This window comes from Myotis yumanensis, unplaced genomic scaffold (assembly GCF_028538775.1).
Source record: "Myotis yumanensis isolate MYYU_CA2020_CCGP unplaced genomic scaffold, mMyoYum1.0.hap1 SCAF_6, whole genome shotgun sequence".
NCBI lineage: Eukaryota > Metazoa > Chordata > Mammalia > Chiroptera > Vespertilionidae > Myotis > Myotis yumanensis.
In genome coordinates this window covers 17,698,673-17,714,757 of record NW_027223757.1, presented here as the reverse complement: position 1 = coordinate 17,714,757, position 16,085 = coordinate 17,698,673, and the positions used below count along the sequence as shown (strand labels likewise).

Genomic DNA, 16,085 nt, shown 5'->3' with positions numbered 1-16,085 from the left:
CACGTGGGAGCGGAAGAGGGGCGCGTGAAAGCGGAAGAGGGGCGAGGGGGAGCGGGAGGGAAAGTCAGCGCCAGGCGCCTTCCAAGAGTTGGCCGTAAGGGCTGCATTTTAGGTATCGGCTAGGAATGAGCCCTAGCATGTGGCTGTGTAATGGACTTCAGCGTTTATGTACACGAATTGCATTCCGCGACCCGCCAGGCCCCGGCGGCGCGGTACCCGCGGGACCGCCGCGCGGTCCACTGCCCTCTGCTGGGCGGGCGGACGCAGTGCCCAGCGCCGCCGCCGGACTTTGCCAGGTGAGAGAGCCGGAGGGAAAAACTTGCTTGAGAACGTGGGGAAATAGCTGAATCGGGAGGCATTATTTCAGCGCACGGATTTAAACTAGGAATACCTCCCAGGCCCTGGGCCGAGTAGTGTTATGATGAACAACGAAAGGACATCCAGCTGATGCAAACAGATGTTTCTCTTTTCAGACGGTCACGAAGCGTAGTGTGTCCGAGGATCGCACAGTGGGGTGGAGGGCCCAAAGCTTTTACAGGACAAAGAACAAAGAAAAAGTGAGAGAGAGGAAACATCGGGTTGGCTGGGGCCACACCGGCAGCCTTGTGTAGGTCGGGAAGGCCCCGGGTTGGCTCGGCGTGCGGGGATTTGGCGGCAGGGAACGTCGGGATGGCAGGGAGCTCTGCCTTTGTTTGCTGGTGTGCAGTCCCGGCCAGGTAAGGTTCCCCAAGGACCTGGACGAGTGCCCTTCTCACTGCCTCGCTGTTCAATTATCTCGCTTCACTGAAACTACATAACGTGCTGCGTGCAGCCAGGTTTCCAATCATAAGAACGACCAAAGCTGTGCACCTTATGTTTGGAATGTGTTGTAGAATATTTTTGAGCTTCAATAATCCTTTTATCGCTACACACACGGTCACACATGCAGGGGATCAGAACCACAGGTGACCTAAATGACTTACACGCTGAAAAGACTGATAAGGGCTTTGAGAGGAAATCTCCATGGACCCCCCCCTTGTCCCTCACTTCCACATCTGAGAGCCTGCTGTTGACCAGCTCATGCTCTAGCTGCTAGAGGGATCGAGGTCAATGGATATGATCTGTGGAGACCTGTAACTCTCTTGGAAGAAATAAGTTTTGGGGGAAAGTTATAAATTGTGACATCTGCTGGAGGAGGAAGGAACATAGTCACCAGATCAAGCAGCTGACCTTTTGTTGACGTTTTTCTTGTCTGACTTGAAAGCTGAGTGCATACAGTCAGGTGGAGCACAGGCAGTGACCATCGTTCCCATAGGAGAAACCGGCTTGCAAAGAGGAATGGAGTCCCAGCAGGGTGAGTGGTGCGAATAATAAACAGGGTAGATGGAGAGTTGGTTGGTGGACAGATTTTTTTGTTTTTGTGGTTTGTTTGTTTTTGTTAATCCTCACGCGAGGATATTTTTCCATTGATTTTTAGAGAAAGTGAAAGGGAGGGGGACAGACAAGAGAAACATCGATGTGAGAGAGACACAACAATTGATTGCCTCCTGCAAGGGGATTGAGCCTGTAACCGAGGTATATGCCTTTCACCGGAATCGGGTCCAGGACCCTTCAGTTTGCAGGCTGGCGCTCTGTCCACTGAGCCAAACCGGCTAGAGCTTTTGTGGACACATTTTTAAGCCTCCTATGGCGTTATGGATTCTTAAGCCTTGTATGCCAAAGTATTATTGACAGATACCATTTTGTCAAGCACGGTTCTAAACATGCAAATGACTTCCTAATGGGAAGATTTGGTTAATTATGGGAGAGTGAGTGAGTAGTCATAAAGAATATAAATGAAAACAGACATTTAGAGTACTTGATGTAGCCTAGAGTCTTAAAGGAGGTGATCTGGAGTTACTCTGAGGAAGAGAACAGTGTAACAGGTAAGAATCACATTGACAGAGGCTTGGAGTGAAGAGAAAACCTAAAGGATTTGAGAAACTGAAGCAGGTTAATTTGGCTGTGTGATGAAAAGGGTGTGTGTGGCATGTAATGAAACTTGCATGGTACAATATAGAATGACAGCCTAACACCAAATCCGGACTTGAAAACACATCATATATTGACTGAAACACAACTTCTGATTTTTTTTGGTTTACTACCTACCTTAGGCTAATTGTTTTCTTGTTGAGTAGGCATTTGTGTTAATTTTTTGGTTTATTAAATTTCAGGATGTGTAAAATGGGTTTTAAGAGAACAGCTAGCTTATTCCCTGTGCAGAGAGGGGAACTCTTGTCACCTGTGCAGCACTGTGAAAAAGGAAGAAAGTGACACCTTTGATCTCAGATGTCTGTGGGCTCCCTTCTCCTTCCCTTTCCCTGTGGTGTGGTTTAAGCTCATTCTGCTGAACCGAATCTGCATGAGGCCCGAAAGCAAAGCATTCTGCATGGCAAGTGTTAAACTTTCACTTTGCCCTGAAGAAAGTGTATCGAGTTGTAAATGCCCTAGAACCTGTTCATTGTTTTACGATTCTAGAACTAGCCCACAATGCTGATGCTCAACTGCATGTTTATGCAAAACTTGAATCTCAACCCTTGTTCCTTCACTTGTACTTTCAGGTACCATTGTAGCTTAATAGTAGCTAACACCTTGTCATCTCCTCAGCACTGAAGTCTTTGTCTCTGAAATTAGAATTGCTGTGAAATTGTACATATTGGCTATGATGAGATTTCTAGAATTTGGATTTCCAAACAGAGGTCAGCAACCTGGTAGGCAGGTCTCTTGAGTTTTCATGGTACTATTTTGTGGTACAGACAAGGGAATATGAGGAGAGAAAAGAAGCGAGAGTTAGTGGAAGAGGCAGGAATTGGGGGCGGGGGAGAGAAGAGAGAACATGTGGAATTAATAGAGAGAAGACTACAGGAAGTATTTATGTTTCCTTGGGAAAATCAGCATATCAAAGATGTCTGATGAGGTATAATATTAGTTACATAAATCTTTTAAATTATAATGATTTAAGGATAAAGAGAAATAGATCTGATGGCATCTGTACCAGTTGTCTTTGTATTATTGGATTGGAAAGAGGGTAATTACATGACTCTTATCCTTACTTTGGTGACATAATTCGTGAAAGAGAAGATGTACTATTTATTAATTCCATTATATCACAATAATAATTTAAAATGCTAATGATTTTATGAATCATACTTCATTATTTTCTTATTTAATTCTTTGTTCTTTTCCCCAAACAGAATATAGGCAAATTTATTTTTTAAAAATAGCCACCCTTGCCGAAACCGGTTTGGCTCAGTGGATAGAGCGTCGGCCTGCGGACTGAAAGGTCCCAGGTTCGATTCCGGTCAAGGCATGTACCTGGGTTGCGGGCACATCCCCAGTGGGGGATGTGCAGGAGGCAGCTGATCGATGTTTCTCTCTCATCGATGTTTCTAACTCTATCTCTCTCCCTTCCTCTCTGTAAAAAATCAATAAAATATATTTAAAAAAAAAAGAATATACCATATTATTTAATTTATATAAAGTTCAAAGCAGGCCAACAATCTTGGATATTAGAAGTCAAGATAGTTGTTATTCTTATTTGGAGTGGTGATTGAAAGGTGGCATAACAAACCTGAGATTCATGTTATCTACTGAGTGCTATTATTGGCTTAAATGTGTTCAGTGCTGTTCTTTACTTAAATGTAGCTCATTAAGCTGTGTACTTTTCTGAATGTACTAGAATGTTTTATGTCAACAACAATGCTTACATAAGAAAAGCCTGTGGGCAGAGTTGGGATTACCCAAGAGAAGAGAAGAGTGACAAAACCCTGGGGAATACAGGAACCACAGACACATACATCCCTATTTCTTTCCCCATTTTCCTCAGGACCCCTTCCAGCTTTTTCTATGAAAACATTACATAAAGTAAGGATAACGCTAAGAATAAAATTTCTGTTAGAGAACAGGATTGTTCTTAAAACATTTTTGCATTAAGACTATTTCTAAGTGGACATTTGGATTGAATTTCTTCTTAAATTTTGGAAAAGTTAAAGAGTTGGAAAAAGAACAACTGTCATGAGAAAAACTACCTGGAGTCAGGAGATGATGCTAAATACCGAACAGCAACATTCTTCTAAACTTTCCTAGTGTATTAGATCCTAGTAAATGCACTGTAACTATGTCATCATATCTCTGATATACTGAAATAATATACTTTGTGAATTATGTGGTTTGAGAAAGAGGGGAAAGGAAAGCAATTCCATACTGACCATTTTTCTTCAAAAAGTGCTTTTAGAAGTGGGGAAGTCCTCCCAATTAAACAGAAAGGCCTATTAACAAAAAACTAGTACCACAGTGTCTGTTCATCTGCACTGTTGTATGCTTATGTCTCTTTTCCAGAAATGGCAGCAAGTCTTTTGAAGACATCATCTATGTCTCTAAGGACAAAATTGCTCCATCAGACGGGAGTGTCACTTTATAATACATCTCATGGCTTCCATGAGGAGGAAGTAAAAAAAAAACTTCAGCAGTTTCCTGGTGGATCCATTGACCTTCAGAAGGAAGACAATGGCATTGGCATTCTTACTCTGAACAATCCCAGTAAAAGGAATGCCTTCTCAGGTAAAGAGAGCTTTCTTAGGCTTGTTAAAAAGTGACACCAGTTCTAACCTGCTATTACATGACTCTTATCCTTACTTTGGTGACATAATTCGTGAAAGTCATGGTACCCTTTGTAGAACATGGAAACAAAGCAAAACTATCATATGCACCGGGAACATTTTTACTCATGGTGGAAGTTTTAATGGTTTTCTTTTTTAAAAACCTGGGAATACAGATGCTGATGAAAAGGAAAATATCAAATTAATCTTGATTATTTTTTCCATTGAAATTTATTAACTGCTTACTAACTTCATTTGTTTGTGTTCAGCTAATGTTACTGGGAGACAAAGGAAAGGTGGTTTCAAAGATTTTTAACAACTAAAGAGAAAAACCTATAAATGAAAAAAGAAATTACTATTTAGCTTAAATTTTCCTTTTTGTGAATTGAAATAAGACAGATTTTAAACATGTAATTTCAATCAATGAAAACACTGCACTTGCCTATCTATTTGTTTCTCATTTCCTAACTCGGATACTGGTAAATACCTTCTATTTGCTAGGCAGCACTCTTGGAATATAAAAATTTTATATTTAAGAGACCTGAAGGTTCATGATACATGTTAATTTGTAATTTTTGGCCAAAGCTCAAATTCGAATTGTGCTACCATGATGTTATGCAAAAGATCACTAAGCTTTTAAACCAGGGACTGTTATGTATACCTCTTCTGTATGTACGTTATAGTACCAACACAATATGTATTTGACATTCAGTAAATATTTGTATAATATGTGACATAAGAGTCTTGTTTGAAGCCTTATGCCTTCTAAATTATTTCTGTTTCTCTAGTATCTTAGCTGTTTATGATTCCCCCTCCCCTCTCTGGCAGGTGTTATGATGCTACAACTTTTGGAAAAAGTGACCGAATTGGAAAATTGGACAGAGGGGAAAGGTCTCATTGTTCGTGGGGCAAAAAATACATTCTCCTCAGGATCTGATCTGAATGCTGTGAAAGCCCTAGGAACTCCAGAGGCAAGTATATATGAATTGCATACTGGGCTCTACATGTTTACCAGACAGCTATGGCTGAGCTATTTATATTTTACTTATATGGTTATGACGACAGCAGCTCTTTAATAGCTTTCCAAGGATCAGAGTTTTTGTTTTGCTTCTTCAAGATCAGGTTGCAATAGTGTGAAGTATTGGGGGGCGGGGGACGGGAGGAAGAATGAGGAGATTAGCAATAACCAAAGTACATTATTGAATACAGCAAGAACTTGAATTTTAAGTGGCAGCCCCTTAGCATCTCCTGATAAGGAATTTATATGAGGTATACTATATAGAATATAACAGCTTTGGTACTTTGGTACATAGCAAGCTTCAACAAATGATAACAATTTGAAGTTTTGCTTTGAATTATTATTCCGATAGAAAAAGAATCCTAATCATCTTCCATTATCAGTCCTCCAAGGAACTTCTTTTTCTTGAATTCAGGCTTCCACACATCCCCTAGGCCCCAAACAACAATAACAACAAAAACACAAATAAAAACAAAACATGAGAGAAATGAAAAAGGAAAAAAATGTATTTGTTGCCATTAAATTGTAAATGTAGGCTGTATACTTTTAGAGCAGTGGTTCTCAACCTTCCTAATGCTGCGACCCTTTAATACAGTTCTTCATGTTGTGGTGACCCCCAACCATAAAATTATTTTCGTTGCACTTTATAACTGTAATGTTGCTACTGTTATGAATCATAATGTAAATATCTGATATGCAGGATGTATTTTCATTGTTACAAATTGAACATAATTAAAGCATAGTGATTAATCACAAAAACAATATGTAATTATATATGTTTTCCAATGGTCTTAGGCGACCCCTGTGAAAGGGTCGTTTGACCCCCAAAGGGGTCGCGACCCACAGGTTGAGAACCGCTGTTTTAGAGGATCTGAATTTGGGATAATGGATGGGGTATGTTATGTCTCTTCCTCCCATATTACTCGAGTAGAACCCAATACTCCATATTTGATACTTGTCAGGGGTATGTGATTTAACTCTCACCTCTAAGTCTTTGCTAATGCCTCATTCAAAGCTGAGCCCCAGGAGTCCTAGAACATCAATAAAATCCAAAACTGCATTATTTTCATTTCAGACAGCAATTGAAAACCATTTTTTAAAAAAAGTTAGGTGTAATATTGTTTTTATTTCTTTCTAAACCCTGAAAATATGTTTGTTTGTTTGTTTAATTCTTACACATTTGCATTATACCTTTGTGTTTATGGTTATTTTTATTTAAAGGATGGAGTGGCCTTATGTATGTTCATGCAAAACACCTTAACAAGATTGATGAGGTAATGTATTTTTCTTTTTCGAATATGATTTCTAATAAAACAAAAATAGGTTTTTATTATTCTGTGTTGTACCAGTAAAAAATAGCTGATTTTCAAAATATATTTATTCTAATGATGAACTATTTGTGCCATCAAGGAGAGTCATTTAATTAAATGTTAGTGAAATATACAGCCCAGATGAAGAAGCCTTATGCCTTCAAACCCCCAAAAAAGGAAGGGGAATCTGCATATCTCTTTGTAGCTCCTGCTGGGTAACCTCAGGAAGAGGCTTAATTAGCACCTCCTTAGATCCAAGAGCCAGTGTACCCAGTGGTCAGAGTGGGACCACCCAGATTACAACTCCTCAGATTCATAAGGAACACACTCAGGGGGCAGACTCAGTGAGCACCAAAGCCCCACTGAAGCAAGTCTTGCCCCAGAAGGGTGTCTTCAGCACAGAAGTTCTCCCACTGCAGACACAGCTGATTATCACTGCCAATTGGCCTGGAGGTCAATTCCTCCCAGTGACACCTAAAACAAGGCATAACTACAACAAGACTGTGCACAAAGCCCACAAGGGGGTGCACCAAGAGTGTCCACCTCAGGTAACTGGGGAGGCTGAGCCACTGGGCCCTGTAGGACACCTAGCACACAAAACCACTCTACCAACACAGGGAAGCAGACAAAATGCGAAGACAAAGAAACAGGTCACAAATGACAGAAATGGAGGACAGCAAACGACTGGATATAGAGTTCAAAACCACGTTTCTAAGATTTTTCAAGAATTTTATGGAAACCGCCGATAAATGTAGTGAGATCCTCAAGAAATCTAGTGAGACCCTCGATGTTGTGGTAAAGGACCAACTAGAAATTAAGCATACACTGACTGAAATAAAGAATATTATACAGACTCCCAACAGCATACCAGAGGATTGCAAGAATCAAGTCAAAGATTTGAAATACGAAGAAGCAAAAAACACCCAACCAGAAAAGCAAAATGAAAAAAGAATCCAAAAATACGAAGATAGTGTAAGGGGCCTCTGGGACAACTTCAAGCGTACCAATATCCGTATTATAGGGGTACCAGAAGAAGAGAGAGAGCAAGATACTGAAAACCTATTTGAAGAAATAATGGCAGAAAACTTCCCCTACCTGGTGAAAGAAATAGACTTCCAAGTCCAGGAAGCGCAGAGAACCCCAAACAAAAGGTATCCAAAGAGGACCACACCAAGACACATCATAATTAAAATGCCAAGAGCAAAAGACAAAGAGAATCTTAAAAGCAGCAAGAGAAAAAAAGTCAGTTATCTATAAGGGAGTACCCATATGACTGTCAGCTGATTTCTCAACAGAAACTTTGCAGGCCAGAAGAGAGTGACAAGAAATATTCAAAGTGATGAATACCAAGAACCTACAACCAAGATTACTTTATCCAGCAAAGCTATCATTCAGAATTGAAGGTCAGATAAAGAGCTTCACAGATAAGAAAAAGCTAAAGGAGTTCATCACCACCAAACCAGCATTATATGAAATGCTGAAAGGTATTCTTTAAGAAGAGGAAGAAGAAAAAGGAACTCTTACCATTTGCCACAGTAAGGATGGAACTAGAGAGCATTATGCTAAGTGAAATAAGCCAGTCAGAGAAGGATAAATACCACATGATCTCACTCATTTGTGGAATATAATGAACATCATAAACTGATCAACAGGGACTGATCCAGAGACGGAGAGGCATTGATTGGACTGTCGGGCCTTGGAGGGAAGGTAGGGGAGGGTGGGGGTGAGGGGGAAAGGTCAACCAAAGGACTTACATGCAAGCATATAGGTCTAACCAATGGACACGGACAAGGGGGGTGGGGGGAGTGAAGGCATGAGTGGGGGAAGGGTAGAGGGTAACGTGGGTATAAGGACACGTGTAATATCTTAACCAATAATAAAAAAAATATATATATATATATACATATAAAAAATAAGAGACATGAGAGATAAAAAGAATTTAAAATATAGTACTTTCCCATAAAGAGATTATATTACTAGCTGTATATATTTAGGTGTAGACATGGGAAAGTTAAAATACTGATATCAGAGCAGAGTAAAGACATGATCAGGAGAGGACACATAAAGATTACCTAAACAAAATTAGTAGAACATATAATGAAGTGGTCCATATCCTGAGGAGAGAAAAAGAGCTACCGACTGGAGAAAAAGAACTCAGGTTGGTGAGGAAGATGGATTCACTTTGCATTTGGGATTATAAACAATGATATTTTTGGACTGATGAGCTTTCTACTTCTATATTCCAACTGGAAACAACTTAAAAACTATAAAAACTAAGGAAATTCCCATTTATTTAGTATATTAATGAATTGGACAACACTGTACTTTTGTTGTTCTTTGTATGTGAGAGTCTAAGAAGAACACTGGAATCATAACATTACTATTCTAAAATACTTTTTCCATTGTATTGGCTCCTGTTCACCTCTATTATATTTGGCTTTGTTTCTTAAAGTTTTTTTTAAAAAAATAATATTACTGTATTGATTTCAGAGAGGAAGGGAGAAAGGAGAGAGATAGAAACATCAATGAGAGAGAATCATTGATCAGCTGCCTCCTGCACGCCCACTACTGGGGATTGAGTCTGCATGTGCCCTGGACCAGAATTGAACCTGGGACCCTTCAACGAGTATGCAGGCCAGTGCTCTATCCACTGAGACAAACTGGCTAGGGCTTCAATAATTATTTTTAATTGAGAGAAATGTATTAAGAAATTTTCAGTTACTGTACTTTACAGCTATGCATTTCAATTAGAACCTACAAAAAAATCCGTACTTTCAAAACATTTTAGATTTACCTTTTATGCTGATACAGTCTTGCACTGCAAAGTGAGTCTTTGCAAACAGGAAGAGATTTGTTTTTACTGGTACTACAGAACCATTTCTTTATACAGGACTTGTCTCTGGATCATCTCAGTGAGTAGTGAAAAGACAGGAACCTTTATAACTACAGTTTTGGAGCTCATTCTTCTGTACCACATTTCCTCCCTTTGGCTACAGTCCTAACTTTTCCATCTATAACCTGTTACCAATAAAAACGAAATACGGCAATATCACAGGGAATTATTCCTGATTGCCAGTAAGTAGTTGAGAAGTGCCAGGAGCTGTATATTGTCCAAAATCATCCAATTTTTTTTGGAGTAAAGTTAGAATCTGACTCTGGTTTTAAAATAAACAATGATTCAGAGAGGTATTTTGATAAACGTATATGGCATTTTGTATGAATTGTATAAATATCTTCAGTATTATACTGATTTGCTCCTCATAATGCACAGAGTATCCTTTGAGATTTGTTTATTATTTATTATAAACAGAGTTCAATAATTTTGTTTCTATTGCATCTCAAGTTTTCAATAATGTTTGTAGATTAATATTGAAATTTAAAATGTTAACATACATTTTTCCTTCAATATACAGACTTCCTTTAATAAGTGTCGCACTGGTTCAAGGTTGGGCATTGGGTGGAGGAGCAGAGGTTACTACGGCATGCGATTTCAGGTAGGATGAAAATGGCATTCCTGCTTGCACAGATATAATTAACATATGCTCACATTTATTTTTCGCCTGAATATAAATATTCATGTACTCTTAAATAGGAAAATCCATTAGTGAATATTTATTTTTGTTAATCATTAAAGTAGATAATTTTAGTCAGTTGAGCTCTACTATTACTTTATTACCATGCATTCAAAAAGTTAATGAAACAAGTTGATTTTAAGTAAATCAAATCCATTTCAGCAAAATCCCTGAGAAAGGAAGCCAAAGAAATATATGAAACTTTAAGATTCAAAAGAGTAATACAAAGAAAAGAAAAAAAAAAGGAATGGAGAAAGACTGCTGTAGTCATCCTCTTAACCAATAAAAATAAGTTTTCTGTACTTCAAAGCTACAGCTATACATTTATCTTTACTGTGATTTATAGTGACTGGGTTGATTAGGGAATCAAGTTATTTGGGACCAATAACTCTTCAACCCCTAGAATTTTTCTTAGTATTGGATAACTATGCTTTATAGGGATGGCATCATAGAACCTAATGCTTTACATGTGCCTAAAACTGTGTTCTCAGTTACCATTCCTAAGACCTATTAGCTTAGCTACAAGGAGAACCAGTACAAATGTTCTTTGATCTGTACAGATTTATACATTTGAGCCTCTATAGAGTGCAAACGGTAGTGTAAATATAACATACTTGGAAATAAAATGGAAAAAGCAGTAAAAAGCTGGAGCATTAGAGACAGAAACTTAGTTTCAGTCCCAGTTTGCCACTTTTATTTATTTGACTAAGATCCATACAGTAACGATGGGTGTATCCACATTTGATTACTTTCCTCATTTCCCCTCCTCCAAGGTGTCACAGGAAATTTTAAACATTGCCAATAATAATTACATTAATAAACAGAAGATACTTATAATATTTTTACTTGCCAAAAGAAGGGAGTTTGATATGGTTTTATAAATTGAGTCTCCAGTAAGTCTTCAGAATTTCAAGATTTAGGTCTTCCAGTTTTCTATATAGATTAATATTCTTTGCAAATAAATGACATTACAGGTGGTATCAGGTAACTGAACATAAACTCTAGTAATCCTGTAAGGTCTATCAGGAAGCAGTTCTATCTTTGGATATATCTTACTGATTGGACATTTTCTTCATAAAGTATGGTTATATTAATTTTTAGATTACTAAAGAGTTTTGTGAAAGGGTACATATTTCTCTCATTGTTAAACTATCTGTGTTCTCTTGTCATTAATATATTTTTTGGTCATATGAACTAGCATGTATTAAATGTGTATCAGTATAGAAACATACTGTAGGTATATGATATGTAATGAGTGGAGGTCAGAGTTTAATCATAACAGGTATTTTTACAAAGATTACCGCAAGGTTTGTTAGAGTTATAAAATATAGTTCAGGAAGGCATACATCACCTTGTAAATGTGGCAAAGGGAAAAAAAAACACATGGTATAAAGATGATGATAAAAATTCTTCTTTAGAAGCAAAGAATTCCAAATATAAATAACTTTTGTTGTTGTTTAGATAACTTTTGTTGTCATAAGTTCATCTTCATTATCCCAGCATCGAGGGCTTTAACAAACTTTTATGTTTAGCTGGTTCTAAATGTATTCTTGACATAATCCTTTTCTGTATTGTAGGAATAGCTCTGAGCCAACATTTGTTTCAATTCCAGTTGTAATTTAGAACTGTGATATATTGTTTATTTCTGTGAAAAGCTATTTTATGGATTGTGTTCAATGTTAACAATATTCCTGTCTCTAAGACTATTTAGCATTATTTCTGTAATTTATATTCTGCTCTCTTCATTTTTGACATTGTTTTCTGCAGTACTTCTCTCAAATTTGGGGCTAGGTTCAGATTCTTAGGACACTTGTTCTTTCTTCCAATTTAAAAATTATGTATTGAAAACTATTTTCATGGCTATTTGCCTCTAAAAGCAATTGTTCATAATTAAGGAAAATTTACCCTTGTAGGAATTCACAGCTCTGAAGAGTAAGTTCTCTTTCCCAGTGGTTTAATAAATAGGCTTTTGTGAGAATTCTCTACTGGAATATTTCTTATGATTAAAGGACCAAAGACTAAGAGTCTGCTATTGTTGGTGCAGCTCTGCATTGAACATTTTAGAAAACTAACTTGTAGTCTTTTTTGGTAATGAGTATTTAAAACAATACTTTTTAAAAAATTAAAATTCAGACGTGACCTTTGGTCCAAATTAAGGTTTTAACATAGTGAAAGCTTCTAATTGAAGCCTCCATATAAAACTCATAGGCACCATTCCCTAAAAGTCTATTAATAATGCACAAATATTTAATTGGCAAATATGAAGCCTTTTGCTATGCTAATTTCTTTGTGTTAACTCTCCTTTATGGTTCCACTTTGCTTATTAATCACCTTATTTATAAAAATCCCAAGATTTGGGGAAAATGAATTCCTGCTACAGGAAGCCATTGCTCTCAGTCTCACCCAAGCTGCCGTCAACTTTCTTACTGGTATCCCTGCTTCCATTCCTGTCTAACTAACTATTGTGTGTGAGGTTCAGAGCACATGAAGTTAAACCTACCTGGGTTTCAATTCTGTGATCTAGCTGCACTGGAGACCTTGAGTGAGGTATTTATTTCATTACCTCAGTTTCCCTGTGTAAGATGAGGATATTTCTATACCACATATGGTTGTCCTGAGGATTATTGACATGAAATTCCATCGACAGCCCGGCTGGTGTGGCTCAGTGGTTAAGTGTCAACCCATGAACCAGGAGGTCACAGTTCAGTTCTCAGTCAGGGCACATGTCTGGGTTGTAGGCTCGACCCCAGTAGGGGGCATGCAGGGGGCAGCTCATCAATGATTTTTTCTCATCACTGATGTGTCTGTCTCCCTCTCTGAAATAAATAAAAACATAGTTTTAAAAAAAGTTTTTAAAAAGTTCCAGAGACAAATAGTGTGCTATTGTCTGCTAAATAAAGTCTTAACACAGCAACCAGGATAACCCTCAGATTCTTCTCTCTTGAGTAACCTCTAAATAGCTTCACACTTAAAAACCTCAATTCCCATCTAAGGCCTCTAAGCCTACTTCTCCGATTTCTGCTCCCATTACTCTGTTTACTCCATTCCAACTACAGCAGCCTATTCTAGAGATACGAAGTTCTACTTCAAGGGCTTTGCACTTGCAAGCCCTCTTCCTGGAACACTTGCCCTGCAGATTTTTTCATTGCTTACTCACTAGTGTAGCTGCTCAAATATTCAGAGGCCTTTTCCATCTAAACTAGCACATCCCCAACACACATATCTTTATTCTCTAGTCTCTTGCCCCATTTTATTGTTTTCCTTTTAAATTTTATTTTAAAGGAAGCGAGAGAAACATTGATGTGAGAACCACCAATTGGTTGCCTCCTGTACACATCCGACTAGCAATGGAAATCACAACCTGGGTGTGTGCCCTGACCGGGAATTGAACCTGCCACCTTTTGATGTACAAGAAGATGCTCCAACCAAGCCACACCGGCCAAGGCCCATTTTATTTTCCTTCATAGCACTTATCACTGCTGACATATCATTCATTGCCTTTCTCTAACAGGAATGTAAACTGGCATTAGTAGTGCTTAGGACATATTTGCTGGGAGACTGGATAGATGCTGGGTTAAACAATTTTCTTTTCCTAAGGACTATTGACCCGAACCATGCATTTTTTACCCATGGTATCCACCTAACATTTCCAACTCCCATATTTTCACTTAACCTAGGTTTTCTCATTAGGCTACCACTTTACTGATACACTTTGGGCTTTTAGAACTTAACATAAACATTAGATTCTTATTTGCAAAGTAAACGATAAGCAAGCACAACAAAAATGTTGACAGTTTTCAAAGGGAAGTGTTAACTACTGTGTATAAATTGAATTCTATACTTAGCCAGATGTTTTGAACATTGTTTTTAATACATCTATAAAGAGATATGGAGATTTCAGATCAGATCATGAATAGGCGGTACTTTATGATTAAAGTATACATAATTACAATTAAGTTTTTTTTTCTCTTTTGCAGATTAATGACTAGAGAGAGTGAGATCAGATTTGTTCACAAGGAGATGGGTATAATACCAAGCTGGGGCGGGGCTACCCGACTGGCTGAAATAATTGGCAGTAAACAAGCTCTCAAAGTGTTAAGTGGGGCCCTCAAACTGGACTCAAAACTAGCTTTAAACCTGGGAATGGTCGATGAGGTCTTGCAGTCTTCAGATGAAACCGAGTGTCTAAAAGAGGCACAAGAATGGCTGAATCAGTTTATCAAAGGGCCACCGGAAGTAATCAGAGCTTTGAAAAAAACTGTTTCTTCAGGCAAAGAGCTTTGTTTCCAGGAGGCGTTACAGACCGAAAGAGATCTTGTAGGAACACTTTGGGGTGGACCGGCAAATTTGGAGGCTATTGCTAGGAGAGGAAAATTTTGTAAATAGTTGCTTTTAAATAGGTGTACTACAACTCCAATTTAAGGTGTAGAAAAGTTAAATATCAAACATGTCAGTTACTTTGAAGGGTATCACTAGTATTTGGGTTTGTTTTTAATCATTTTTGGAATACCTAAACTCATTGGCATGGCTTTCAGTATACTGTAGTCCCCCCTTACCTGCAGGAAATACGTTCCTTGACCCCCAGTGGATGCCTGACACTGGATAGTACTGAATCCTGTGATGCTTACATACCTGTGATAAAATTTAATTTATAAATTAGGCACAATAACTAATAAATAACAATAATATACTATAATAAAAGTTATGTGAATGTGGTCTCTTTTTCAGAATATTTTATTGTACAATACTCACCTTTGCACTATGCGAAGCACTTCATTGCCTCTCTTTGGCATATCCAAATTGCCAGCATCACTGTTCTGGCACTTTGGGGCCATTATTAAGTAAAATAAGGTTTTCTTGAACACCAGCACTGGGATCCTGTGATTCTGATAACTGAGATGGCTACTAAGAGACCAACAGGCAGGTGGAGCATACAGTGCAGATATGCTGGACAAAAGGATTCAAATTGGGCAGGATGATCAGGACAGTGTGAGACTTCATCGCACCAAGAACAGCGTGCAATTTAAAACATATGGTTTATTTCTGGAATTTTCCATTTAATATTTTCAGACTGCAGTTAACTGGATAGCTGAAAACTCAGAAAGTGAAAGCACAGATGGGGGAGGAAACTACTGTATTTGGGTATTTACCAAGTAAACCTGCATACTTTCGGCTTAAAAATTATTACCAATTTCCCAGTTCCCTTAATGGTTCTTAGCCTATAAACAACGACCAGTTTTTAAAAGGAAAAACTACACAAAACCTATTCATGGTGTTATTTTTCATAAGTCTTTATTCTGTCTTACCTGGAAATAATTTACAAAAATAAAATACTTAATGAAATTTGTGTGCCCTGGAATTTACTCGTTTATGTCATAAATCTAACTTTAGATCAAAACCGCCTAAGACTTCAAAGGACTCAGAAGCATTTTGTAACCTACATTTGCGTTTTACATAAGATTTCTATTTTTTTCTGGCAAAGTAGCCTTTCTTCTTTTATAACTAAATTTAATAAAAGTACACAACTCAAAAGTCATGATTATCTCACTAGCAGACTTTAAAAAACATA

General features: G+C 37.9%; 1 protein-coding gene across 4 annotated transcripts; it reads left to right on the top strand.

Annotated features, from left to right (window-relative positions):
* The first annotated feature begins 245 nt into the window (after positions 1 to 245).
* On the top strand, positions 246 to 15,853 carry ECHDC1 (ethylmalonyl-CoA decarboxylase 1). 4 transcript variants are annotated; one of them, XM_070417639.1, is made up of 7 exons: positions 246 to 296; positions 1,244 to 1,333; positions 4,357 to 4,578; positions 5,445 to 5,587; positions 6,856 to 6,908; positions 10,358 to 10,438; positions 14,494 to 15,853. In XM_070417639.1, exons 2-7 carry the CDS (start codon positions 1,318 to 1,320, stop codon positions 14,900 to 14,902), a joined length of 924 nt encoding a protein of 307 aa, XP_070273740.1. In that variant the 5' UTR covers positions 246 to 296; positions 1,244 to 1,317; the 3' UTR covers positions 14,903 to 15,853. The 4 variants fall into 4 exon arrangements, with proteins under 4 accessions (XP_070273740.1, XP_070273741.1, XP_070273743.1 ...); XM_070417641.1 differs by lacking the exon at positions 246 to 296 and adding an exon at positions 323 to 716; XM_070417640.1 differs by lacking the exon at positions 1,244 to 1,333 and having other exon boundaries at positions 257 to 296.
* Positions 15,854 to 16,085: the final 232 nt, after the last annotated feature.